The sequence below is a fragment of the Lithobates pipiens genome, unplaced genomic scaffold (assembly GCF_037356315.1).
Source record: "Lithobates pipiens isolate NorthernLeopardFrog02 unplaced genomic scaffold, aLitPip1_a1.2 Scaffold_16, whole genome shotgun sequence".
NCBI classification, from domain to species: Eukaryota; Metazoa; Chordata; class Amphibia; order Anura; family Ranidae; genus Lithobates; species Lithobates pipiens.
This window is the reverse complement of record NW_027507748.1, coordinates 155212810-155226531: the sequence shown is the minus strand read 5'-3', so window position 1 is coordinate 155226531 and position 13722 is coordinate 155212810. Positions and strand designations below refer to the sequence as shown.

Below are 13722 nucleotides of genomic sequence, written 5' to 3'. Positions count from 1 at the left end.
CAACTTGAAATTCGTCTCGATTTAGCAGGAATCAATCCAAATTCAAGCAATCTACAACAGCCTTTACTTTGTTGCCACTAGCTCCTTATGGATCAATGCTGCTAGCTTCATTTCTTGTCGGGGGGGAAGAGAACAGGGAATGCGCACACTGGAGATGTCAAATGACCGCTCAGGTCATCAGTATTTGGTCCCATGTCCTGCTGATATCACAGCAAATGTACACCCACATCAGTAGTACGCACGCTTCCTCGTCTCTCCAAAAAACAGTGAACGCGTGTTCTTTCCCAGGCTGAAACCAACACACCTTAGTTGCCAAATTGTGGTAAAAAGACTGATCATATTATAAAAGCACGAGTGTCCATTGGACCCTGCAAGGCAGTGGAGACTCCCTCAAAATGGAAATGGAGATGAAAGAAACAGTTAAGGTGGAAGGCAAACAACTGACAGGCTGCAGACAGAATGCAATAAAGCCGTTATATGTCATGTTTTACATTGGAGGGATTAATAACGCTTTAATGTACTTGTTAATACAACTGCTGGGGCCTGCAATTAATAATTTACACAAAACATGTTCAGCATGCTTGACGCAAATATACAGTATTCCCCCCTCTTTGGAAATAATAGCAGATCGTTTTTTTTTTCAAACTATTAGATAGATAAGCACCTGAACGACTGCAACATACAGGGATCACACACATAGGTTGGACTTGGGTCTTTTCTTCAACCTCACCTACTATGCAACTATGTGAAACAATTGAACAAAACAGACAAAATGATCAAGGAAAAAGAATGAACAAAAATCTGTGCAAACATTTCTAAAGTGGATTTTGCATTTCTCTACATAAACATATTTCCCACACATAAAAGGATTAGCATCCAAATGTTGGCTTTACTGAGAAACGCAGCGCTGCTGACAACCATGTGACTGACCTCACCTGCAAGAGTACTGTAGGAGAACGCGGACATCATAATGAATCCCAAGCATGGATAATGTTAACTTTATTTAACTAGTTTATTTGAATGGAGGGGGGCTAAGAATTTTGAATACTACAGACACAAATCTGAGAGAAATCTTTAATTTAAAAAAATTAACACACATATACACACACACACACACACACACACAGGATTTTTAGTAGACAGCTCCATTAGAAACTAGAGAAAACCTCAGAAGTTTGGGGCCAGCTGTCTTTTTAAAGGATAAGTTCACCATTTAGAAAATAATAAAACACACACGTTTTTGCAGGTAAAAAAATTTGCATTTACTTTTTCACAGGAGCCTGTAAAGCACTGTACTTGTGATTGGCAGATTCAGTTACTGAATGGCAGGAAGAATCAATAAACTACATCAGTACCCTCACAGTCCTCAGAGCTACAAGCCGTGGTGGCTGATGGTACTTGTTGTTTATCCATTCACGTAGCCTCGGGAGTGGGGGGCAGGATGCTGGAACATGCAACACGTTCCGCCCTAAACATGGGTGGAAGATGAAACATGTTCCAAAAAGGTGAACTTACCCTTTAAGACCTTATTAACACTTTGGGGTTGATTTACTAAAGGCAAATCCACTTTGAACTGCAAGTGCACTTGGAAGTGCAGTCGCATTAGATCTGACGATTTTATCACCCAATCATGTACAAGCAAAAAATGCTGTTTATGTTCCCCTCAGATCTACAGCGACTGCACTTGCAGTCCACTTGTAGTGCAAAGTGGATTTTCCTTTAGTAAATAAACCCCTTTGTGTTTTCCTGAATGACAAAACGCACAGAAAATGTGCTGCAAATGGGCATTGTACTTGTGGGGCAATAATGTATTGTTAGGTGTGGAAAAAACATGTGACGCTCCACACCCGAAAGTGTGCGGGAGCTTCTTTGGAGCAAGTAGGCCAGCCAATGCAATTGAACGGGCTGTCCTATACGTGATGCATAGAAATCCGCAGACAGCAGGAGTGGACATGTCCGCTATGCAAAGTGTGAATACAACCTTAAGCAGCATTGGCTACCTGGCTCCTGGGATTTGCTCAGCCCAGATATTCACCCTTTGCTGGCACTTTTTATTAGCAAGTAAAATAAAATTATATTTTTTTTGCTAGAAAATTACTTAGCATCCCCCAAACATTATACAGTTTTTTTTATATATATATACACGATTTTTTGGGTACAATATAAAAGATGTTATGCCGAGTAAACACCTAACATGTCGTGCTTTAAAATTGCAACAAACTAAGAAACTTAGAAATCTCCAAAAGGCGGCACTTTAAAACTTTTTCCAGGTTACCTGTTTAGAGCTACAGAGGAGGTCTAATGCTAGAATTATTGCTCTCGCTCTAACGTTTGCGGCGATACTTCACATGTGTGGTGCAAACACATTTCCATATGCGTGCGCGACTGATGCATAAACGCGAGCTTGGGATGGGGGTACTTTAGTTTTATTTATTTTTTTCTAATACAAGGAATGTAAACATATTTTGTAAAAGAAATAAGGGATCACATGGCCTCTTTATGGAGAGGTCTGGGTTCTATAAGTCCCCAAACCTGTCCTCACCTTTGAAAGCAAAAGATCAAAACAAAAAAAATTGATCTTTTGCTAAAAATAAAATGTTTCTGCCCTAGACTGGAATTGACATGACATTGCTCTAATTCTCTAGATCATAGAGGTGGTCAGAGACAATGGGGGTTATTTACTAAAGAAAAATCCACTTTGCACTGCAAGTGCACTTGGAAGTAAAGTCGCTGTAGATCCGAGGGGGACACGCAAGGAGCTTCCCCTCATTTCAGATCTACCCCTTAGATTTAGAGCGACTGCACAGCCAAGTGGATTTGCCTTTTAGTAAATAACCCCCAATGCGAGCTGTTGGATGGTTTCCTGGGCTCACTGATACAAATGGCAAGCCTGAGAAATACTGGCGAGCCACCTCCCGCTGCTTCTGTATGCGATCCAATGGCTGTACCTCTGATACGGAAAGGCAGTTACTGAGTATCAACGGCTGGAAAAATAAAAATAAAAAATGCTGGAGTTATGGCTGACAGCTTCAGCCATAACCTTGGTAAACCACTTGCAAGCTGCAACACTTACAGTGGTGTGAAAAAGTGTTTGCCCCCTTCCTCATTTCCTGTTCCTTTGCATGTTTGTCACACTTAAGTGTTTCGGAACATCAAACCAATTTAAACAATAGTCAAAGACAACACAAGTAAACACAAAATGCAATTTGTAAATGAAGGTGTTTATTATTAAAGGTGAAAAAAAATCCAAACCATCATGGCCCTGTGTGAAAAAGCGATTGCCCCCTAAACCTAATAACTGGTTGGGCCACCCTTAGCAGCAACAACTGCAACCAAGCGTTTGCGATAACGTGCAATGAGGCTTTTACAGCGTCCTGGAGGAATTTTGGCCCACTCATCTTTGCAGAATTGTCCCAATTCAGTTACATTAGAGGGTTTTCGAGCATGAACGGCCTTTTTAAGGTCATACCACAACATCTCAATAGGATTCAGGTCAGGACTTTGGCTAGGCCACTCCAAAGTCTTCATTTTGTTTTTCTTCAGCCATTCGGTGGTGGACTTGCTGGTGTGTTTAGGATCATTGTCCTGCTGCAGAACCCAAGTTCGTTTCAGCTTGAGTACACGAACAGATGGTCGGACATTCTCCTTCAGGATCTCTTGGTAGACAGCAGAATTCATAGTTCCTTTTATCACGGCAAGTCTTCCAGGTCCTAAAGCAGCAAAACAGCCCCAGACCATCACACTACCACCACCATATTTTACTGTTGGTATAATGTTCCTTTTCTGAAATGCAGTGTTCCTTCTACGCCAGATATACTTGGACACACACCTTCCAAAGAGTTCCACTTTTGTCTCATCGGTCCACAGAATGTTGTCCCAAAAGTCTTGGGGATCATCAAGATGTGTTGTGGAGAAATTGAGACGAGCTTTGATGTTCTTTTTGCTCAGCAGTGGTTTTCTCCTTGGAACTCTGCCATGCAGGCCATTTTTGCCCAGTCTTTTCCTGATGGTGGAGGCATGAACGCTGACCTTAACTGAGGCAAGTGAGGCCTGCAGTTCCTTGGACGTTGTTGTGGGGTCTTTTGTGACCTCTTGGATGAGTCGTCGCTGCGCTCTTGGGGTAATTTTGGGCGGCTGGCCACTCCTGGGAAGGTTCACCACTGTTCCATGTCTTCGCCATTTGTGGATAATGGCTCTCACTGTGGTTCGCTGGATTCCCAAAGCTTTGGAAATGGCTTTATAACCCTTTCCAGACTGATAGATCTCAATTACTTTCTTTCTCAATTGTTCCTGAATTTCTTTGGGTCTCGGCATGATGTGTAGCTTTTAAGGATCTTCTGGTGGACCTTACTGTGTCAAGCAGCTCCTATTTAAGTGATGCCTTGATTGTGAACAGGTGTGGCAATAATCAGGCCTGGGTGTGGCTAGAGAAATTGAACTCAGGTGTGGACAACCACAGTTATAGTATGTTTTAACAAGGGGGGCAATCACTTTTTTACACAGTCCCATGATGGTTTGGATTTTTTTTCACCTTTAATAATAAACACCTTCATTTACAAATTGTATTTTGTGTTTACTTGTGTTGTCCTTGACTATTGTTTAAATTGGTTTGATGTTCCGAAACACTTAAGTGTGACAAACATGCAAAGGAACAGGAAATGAGGAAGGGGGCAAACACTTTTTCACACCACTGTATATACGTATTGTGGTTGGCAAGTGGAGAATATATACACACACACACACACAGTTTGCGTCTTAGTAGAGCTGCATGATTCTGGCCAAAATGAGAATCATGATTTATTTGCTTGGAATAAAAAGATCATGATTCTTGCTACTTAAAATCTTTCACATTATACAGAAAAAAAAATTGGGCTAACTTTATTGGTTATTTTTTTTTTTTTTTTTTTTTTTTTTAAATTCATTAAAGTCATTTTTTCCTTGAAAAATTGCATTTGAAAGACCGCTGTGCAAATACAGTGTGAAATAAAATATTGCAACAACCACCGTTTTATTCTCTAGGGTCTCTACAAAAAAAAAAAAAAAACAAACAAACAAACAAACACACACACACACACCCCAAAAATAAAAAACAACTTTTTTTCCCTAACTCAAAAGATAGAGCTGTATAACCAAATTAATTTTTTTTTTTCAAATTCTTTAAACCAAATTACATTTTATGTGACAGTAATTATGTCCAGAGATGACAATTTCAGACTAAAGTTAGTTTAGTATTTCCTATGGAATCTCCAGAAGCGGGACAAAGAGATGCTTTGTAAACCAATACACATCCGACATTCTTTGTGCGATTTATTTGTAGAATCAATTATCCTATGCCTCATTAGAGGTATTATATAATGCCAATAAGATCCGCAGTCCATCACAGTGCACCAGAAATGTCATGTTACTAAAGCTATTCCCTAAACAGAAGACAACTAGGCAACCACTCATTAGTTAATTCCATTTATAAAGCCTTATGATTCTAAAGGATTTTGGCTTGATGAGACTTGACTTGGGGGGGGGGGGGGGGGGGGCAAACCCTTGAATGCAGTGAACTTTCCATACAGTGTCTATTCACCCCCCAACATTTTACCTATTTTGTTACATTACAGCCTTTAGTTCAATGTTTTTTTTTATCTGAATTATATGTGATAGATCAGAACACAATAGTCTAAGTTGGTGAAGTAAAATTAGAAAAATATATGCATAAAACAATTTTTCATAAATAAAAAACTGATAATTGTCATGTGTATGTATTCACCCCCTTTGTTATAAAGCCCATAAAAAGCTCCGGTGCAACCAATTACCTTTAGAAGTCACATAATTAGTGAAATGATGTCCACCTGTGTGCAATCTAAGTGTCACATGATCTGTCATTACATATACACACCTTTTTGAAAGGCCCCAGAGGCTGCAACACCTAAGCAAGAGGCACAACTAACCAAACACTGCCATGAACACCAAGGAACTCTCCAAACAAATAAGGGACGGTGTTGTTGAGAAGCACAAGTCAGGGTTAGGTTATAAAAACATATCCAAATCTTTGATGATCCCTAGGAGCACCATCAAATCTATCATAACCAAATGGAAAGAACATGGCACAACAGCAAACCTGCCAAGAGACGGCCGCACACCAAAACTCACAGATCAGGCAAGGAGGGCATCAGAGAGGTAACCCTGGAGGAGCTGCAGAGTTCCACAGCAGATACTGGAGTATCTGTACATAGGACAACACTAAGCCGTATGCTCAGAGTTGGGCTTTATGGCAGAGTGGCCATAAGAAAGCCATTACTTTAAGCACAAAACAAATTGGCATGTTTTTAGTTTGCAAAAAGGCATGTGGGAGAATCCCAAAATGTATGAAGGAAGGTGCTCTGGTCTGAGGAGACTAAAAGTGAACTTTTTGGCCTTCAAAGAAAATGCTGTGCTTGGTGCAAACCCATCACATCACCCAAAGAACACCATCCCCACAGTGAAACATGGTGGTGGCAGCATCATGCTGTGGGGATGTTTTTCAGCAGTCAGGACTGGGAAACTGGTCAGAGTTGAGGGAAAGATGGATGGTGCTAAATACAGGGATATTCTTGAGCAACACCTGTACCACTCTGTGTGCGATTTGAAGCTAGGACAGAGGTTCACCTTTCAGCAGAACAATGACCCCAAACACACTACTAAAACAACACTTGAGTGGTTTAAGGAAAAACATGTAAATGTGCTGGAAAGGCCTAGTCAAGGCCCAGACCTCAATCCAGTAGAAAATCTGTGGTCAGACTTAAAGATTGCTGTTCACAAGCGCAAACCATCCAACTTGGAAGGAGCTGGAGCAGTCTTGCAAGGAGGAATGGACAAAATCCCAGTGGTAAGATGTAGCAAGCTCAGAGACTTATCCAAAGTGACTTGGAGCTGTAATAGCCGCAAAATGTGGATCTACAAAGTACTGACTTTAGAGGGGTGAATAGTTATGCACATTGACCTTTTCTGTTATTTTGTCCTATTTTTTTTTTTTATTGTGACTCAAACATCTTCAAAGTTGTGGGTATGTTCTATAAATGATGCAAATCCTCAAACAATCCATGTTAATTTCAGGTTGTGAGGCAACAAAACAAAAAATGCCAAGGGGGGTGAATACTTTTGCGAGGCACTGTATATAGTACTGTGATCTACAAATGATCTGTATAAGACACAACCAATTAAACTAAAAAAAGTCTACCAAAGCCAAAAACATCCCCCCCCCCCCCCCCATTATGGATGGTGGGGAGGGTTGGACACCGTGTCAACGCCATGTATGCACATTAGAGGAATTCACCAGCATAAGGTGCAATCTAAAATCTTCAGCCGTCAGGTTGGGTTCACACTGGTGCAATCCCAGACATCGCTTGTGATTTGCACTGCATGCCTGTGCACATCACACAAGATGTCTGTGCAGCGCAAATTCAGTCATACATTTTTTATGGCTGAAATCGCATTGCTGTCATCCCAAAATGGCGGAGGACCCTTTTTTGTCCACACTGAAATTGGATCGCACGGGTGTTCAGGCCCATGCGATCCGATTCCAAAGTTCGTACTGCGTTCTACAAACCGATTTGGGGGTGTCGTTAACTTTATATTGACACCTGCAACAGTTGGCAAACAGCAGTGTGAACTGCCTGCGAGTCAGATGCGATGCGGGAATCACTGCGATTACTGCATCTCACCAGTGTAAACCCAACCTCACTAGAACAGAGGGGGAAATCTTCCAAAGGGGACACATGTTCCAGCGTCCAACGAGCTGATTTCTCAAATCACATTATGTTAATGAACAGGAAGTACCTGGAAATCTCAAGAGGGGCACAGAAGACAAAAATAAGGACAGGGGTTTATCCTTTCCCTACGGTATATAAACAAAAAAGGTTTTGGCTTTAGATATACAATACTGCTAAGGGTCACTATGAAAACATAACAACCTGATCAACTTACACTACACAGAGAGGAATACACAGGTGTGACCAGGCCCCATAGCGTAATGGTCATCTTCTTATTCCATTAATTGGCACTGGTGTGAATGGGGACTGGCTTCTGTTAAACCACTACCCCTATCCAGGAATGTTCTACATTATTCATACCAACCATCACTGTTTACCTGATTGGTAACAGTGATGTCATCCCATCCAAAGGCATCTCAGTAACGACTCCCAGTTTACAGAAATGATATGCATTTTTAGGGCAACCAGACAATAGCGAAAGTGTGGAACTCTAGCTTTGATCCACAAAAGTCCCTGTTCACGTGAACATTTTTTTATTTTATTTTTTTGCGTTTGTACATATTTTTGGCAGTTTCAGGCTTGTGAAAGCTGGTCATGAAAAGGCGGTATGCCAAGAAATTGGGCAAATTTTTTTTGCACCCCACAACCTTGTTCTAGTACCTCGCTTTCCATTGGATAATACATAAAACACATAAAATCACATGAAAACACTCAAGTGGCAATCCAGGCTAAACGTTCAAGAGTTGGCAGAGGTTGAAGGAGGTTGTGTTGGTTTCCTGGGGACTACACCTTCTACAAGGGCCGTTTTAGTATGGGGGTTATGTTATTGCTGGATATCATCCATGACACTCAGGATCCCATTGGAAGCACATTTCTCAAAGAGCTCCAACGCTCGACATCGCGCTTCTCATATTATTCAATGGTGCCCGTTTACACCCGAGTGTTGTGCCAATCTCATCACTCTTTGGGGTGGAGTTGTGCATTTTTGGCCTCTACAGACGTCAATAGGAGTTCCTGAAAATGTGTGGAACGTGTGTTTTTCACCTGCTGAAGCCAAAATTGTGCAATCGCACCCCAAGAAGCTCCGCTACTATTCCAGAAGCCCAATTCTCACCCAAGTGATTTAAATTGCCTCAAGCCCTTCAACATCCACATTCTCACTCTATTCAATAGTGCCCGCTCACACCTGAGTGTGGCATCCCTTAGAAGTTCACCCATTTTTCAAGCATCATGTACCATGATCCCAACTCCTGCCGCCACTCTCAGAGCCACGGGCTCTAGTGACAGCAAGCGGGAGACCTTCTCCCCACATTAGGTCATTATTTTTTTTTTTTTAAACACAGCCATGCAAAACTCTGCCCCCCCCACCTGCCGTGTCAGTCATTCACAGAGTTCTGTGACTATGAAAACTACAACTACAGACAGCCTTTGCGGCTGTTGGCTTGTAGTTCTCAATGAACTACCAGGGTGCTGCTGAGCGCTGTGGTAGTCCATTGATTGTTCCTGTTAATGTGTAACTACTTGCTAGTATGAGTAGACAGATACACTGACGGTCTGCATGGCACACATGATCTGCTGATTGTGGCTGCAATGCTTTCCAGGCTCTTAGTAATAAACATAATAATAAAATGCACTTTATTTTTTTTTACCTGCAAAAAAGATGTGCATTATTTTTTACTACTTATCCTTTAAAGCTCCAAAATGTTCACAAGCTTCTATAGGACAGTCACACATGTCTAGTCCCTATGGACTGAAAATGCACGCAAGGGCTCCTTCACATAGATGTCAAATGTAAAATCAGTAACAAAACAAAAACATAAAAGCAGAACATAACCCCGTCTGTGGCCACACAGAGCTGCAGATTTTACATATGCATGTGCGTTTAGGCGAGTACAAAAAAAAAAAAAAAAAAAAAGTATAACATAACCCATTGTGGCTGCAAATACCTGCAGATTTTACACATGTATGTACGTTTAGCAGCCTATGATTTAAAAAAAAAAGAAGAAAAGTAGAACATATAGCCCAGTCTGTAGCTGTACATAACTGCAGATTTTACACGTGCGTTTAGCGGCGTACAAGGAAAAAAATAAAAATATATAAAGCATAGCACTGCTTGTGCATACCTGCAGATTTTACGCATGACTGTGCAATTAGCTGCCTACCAATAAATAAATAAATAGCCCCACTTAGCTGCAGATTTTAGGCATGTATGTGTAGTCATTAGAAAAATTGTACACATATAAGTGACCGTATATAAGGTGTGTATTTTACATGGGATCTTCTACTGGCTCTGCCAGCAAGAACCTGTGTTCCGTGCAGAAAATACGCCAGGTGAACAAGCCGATACACGTGACTTGCCTCTCCATCTTTTACACTGTGCACACGCGACCGGACTTTCCAGCAGACTAGGTCCGATGGAATCAATCCGTCTGACAATACGATCGTGTGTGGGCTAATCCGATCATTTTTCATGAATACAATAAATAAATCAGACGGACCTAGAACATGTTTCAAATCTGTCCGAAATCAATCCCCATCAGGAAAACCGTTCACCTGTATGCTGGTTTGATAGACCAGATATGATACAAGGGCAGCTACTGGCTATTGAACTTCCTTTTTTTAGTCCCGTCTTACGTCATCACGTTCAAAACGAACGGACTTTCGAACGGACTTAATCCGTTTGTGTGTGTGTGGCCAAGTCCATTCGTTCGGAAGGTCCATCGGAACTCTGCCGAAAGGCCGTCAGACCTACTCTGCCGGAAAATCCGCTCGTGTACGCGGCATTAGTAACTGGCTTTTCATTGGCCAAAACAAAAACGCCCAAGTCTGAAAAACAAGCGCTTGCAGAGGCGCACCATGAAATGCTAACCTAGCGACAGGTGTAAATGGATGCAGTGTGGGGCGCTTCTGGAAACCCACTATACAAATTGGCTTTAGATTTATCATAATAGCAGGTCAAACCTAAACAAACACTTTCAATTTGTATGCAATCAGTCAGGCCCTTGAACTACATAGTTGAAGGTAAATCTAAAATGAACTCAGACAACAAAAGTTGTATCATGTGTATCCAGCGTACGGCTCTAGTCACACAACTTTGGATGGGTGTGACTTGGATGTGACTCGTTATCCCTCAGAAAGTCAGACACACTGTTGCATATAAAACAAACATTCAGCTACGACATTCATGCAACTTTTGAGGGTTATTGAAATCTATGGCCCTCAAGTTGCATGAAAAAGTCAAAAGTAGAGCATGAATGACTTTCAAAGTGCTTGTAAACCCGGTTACACCACTTTTACCTACAGGTAAGCCTATAATAAGGCTCATCGGAAGGTACTGTGGACGTCTCCTAAACTTGCACCGTTTAGGAGATATTCACTGTATCCGCACGTTCCGACGTCCTCAGCGCATGCGCACTGAAGAAACGGCTCGCTCGTGCCAATAACAGCGCCGGAGATTGCGAAGTTGGAAATAACTCCAGGAGACATGTTGCCGGTCACAGCAGTTTACAAGGACCGCTGCGACAGCTTCCATCTAAGGTAAGTATTTCATAACGAGCTAGTATGTGATGCATTATGGCTCATCATTACTTTGTCTTGCAGGGTTTTTTTTTTTTGAAGTTTACATCTCTTCAAGTTGCAAACATCTAAATAGTTATCATTGGAAAACACGGGGGAAGCCTTTGATGTCCAAAATTGCATGACAACTTGCTCAAGTATGAATGGGGTGCAAGTCCCCTTTCACACTGGGGGCGCTTTGCAGGTGCCACAGCGCTAAAAATAGCGCCCTGAAAGAGCCGCTCCTCGCACTCCAGTGTGAGAGCCCCGAGGGCATTCACACTGCAGCGGTGCGCTGGCAGGAAGCTAAAAAAAAAAAAAAAAGTCCTGCCAGCCGCATCTTTGGAGTGGTGAAGGAGAGGTATGTACACTGCTCCTCCACCGCTCCTGCCCATTGAAATGAATGAGGCAGCGTGGCTGTACCGCCACTGCAGCAGCGCTTTGTGGTGGTTTTAACCCTTTCTCGGCCGCTAGCGGGGGGGGTAAAATCTCCCCTCCAGCGGCCGAATACTAAATAGCGCAGGTGCCCGCACCGCCCCCAGTGTGCAGGTTCCTGCACTTCTTTAATGCCATAGACTGAGATGTAAAACTCTCAAAACTCGGCATTTTAATGTTCTCAATGACAGTCAAAGCAACAGCCAAAGTTGCAAATGTAAATCACATGACTTTAAAGTCACACAAGTGTGAATGGAGCCTAATGTTGGCCATACACTATACGAAAAAAAAAAAAAAAAAATTCAGTCATTAGACCGTTTGTTCGTTTTTTTCGGCCAGTTAATGGGCGCAAAATCGTTGAGACGTTTTTGAGCTGAAAATACGAAGGAGGACAAGTTTGTAAATTTTCTGCCAAACGATAAATTGAAAGGTTAATGCGTTTCCCGTCTGACCCGTCTGCACTGGGTATATGTATAAAAAAAAAAAAAACAACATAAAATGTATTTATGTCCACTGAACAATTTATCGGTCATTACATGATGGCAGCATCGTTTGCGCTTGCGGCTCGTTCTTTTTTCAAAATTGGGTTCGCCCGATTTTTCATATAGTGTATGGCCAGCATTAGAAACCTCAGATTTGTACACTTCTCAGTCCTATGAGCTGTACACACAGCGACGTCATATGCGGATTTCATGCGTTATTGTACAGGATTTATATGGTGCCAACAGTTTGCACAGCACTTTACAACACGGACAGGGAGAATACATGAGGAATCACAGGGCCCTGACCCTTAGAGCTTACAATCTAAAAAGGGATGAGAGAAAAGCTAGAAGATCCTGTGTAATATACACACCTAAAGCACCGGCGTTTGTGCGTTTAGTCTGACTCTGATTACTATACAAAGCTCCATCAATCATGTTTTTCCTGGATGAGCCCTCACCCCTTTTTTTTTTTTGCCGCATCTGTTTGCGCCAAAGTCGCACCTGTCTTTGGCAGTGAGACAAGCGACTTTTACACTACAAAACACACGACCGCCTGCATTCAAGGCGCCTTTAGGAAATAACGGCATTGTAGGCGTTATGTGCGTTTCTCAAAAACGGCGTTCCTGTGAAAAAAAAAAAAAAAAGGTGTCGTGTTTGTAGGTCTTGTCCCCTGAGGGTCCCTCTCAATAAACATTAGAGGAGAGTCCGTGCTGGCCCAGCTCCCCCCGCCATAGAGCTCACCTGGAAGAGCCTGCCCTCGGCAGAGCTGACGTCGGCCACCTTGGCGAAGATCCCCTCCACGGTGAAGTTGGGGGTGTCCATCCTGAGGGGGAAGACCCGGATGACGGCTCGGGGCTCGGAGACGGCGAGGCTCGCCTGTAGAGCGCTGAGGAGGAGGAGGACACACAGGGACACCAGCCGGCCTCTACTCATACTGCACCCGGCACCCGGCATCCATAGTCCCGGGAGAGCGGCCACTAACCACCGCATGCAGCCCCGGCCATGCCTCACTCCCCCGCCAACATCCTCCCCGCTACTGACACAGGTATCCAACCCGAGCTCCCGGGACACCACTTTCCCGGCTTCGCCTCTCCCACTCCCCACTCCCCACTCCGCTCCACACTCCACTCCGCTCCCTCCTTCCTTCCCCGGGACGGCTCGGCTCCTACCTGCTGACACAAAGTGAGGGCGGAGCCCTGCATCCCCCTCCCCCCTCCGCCCCACCGCACCGACCTACAGCGCGGCTCCCTCTACAGGCGGCCCGGAACATGACAGCCAGACCCCGAGGGGAGCGCTGCGTCTTCTACATACTATACCCCCCCAGGGGACCCCATCATACACACAATCATATTGTTATATTATTATTATAGTTATATTCTTCTTATGTCTTTTACTTTAATTATATTATGATTATTATTATCGTTGTATTCATATTTTAGCTTTAGGTATTATAATATATATTTTTATTCTAATTATCTGTTTTATTATTTTAGTTTTTTATTTTATTTGTG

The 13722-nt window shown here is 42.8% G+C and overlaps 1 protein-coding gene across 2 annotated transcripts in view; it reads right to left on the bottom strand.

Annotated features, from left to right (window-relative positions):
• The window catches only part of RNF43 (ring finger protein 43), a 74050-nt gene extending 60709 nt beyond the window's left edge, over window positions 1-13341 (bottom strand). Inside the window, exon 1 of one of the 2 annotated variants that reach the window (XM_077480670.1) lies at window positions 12953-13341. In XM_077480670.1, the coding sequence (XP_077336796.1) occupies window positions 12953-13201 (249 nt within the window). In that variant the 5' untranslated portion in view covers window positions 13202-13341. The remainder of the gene's footprint in view (window positions 1-12952) is intronic. The other variant, XM_077480671.1, reaches the window with a different exon arrangement.
• Window positions 13342-13722: the final 381 nt, after the last annotated feature.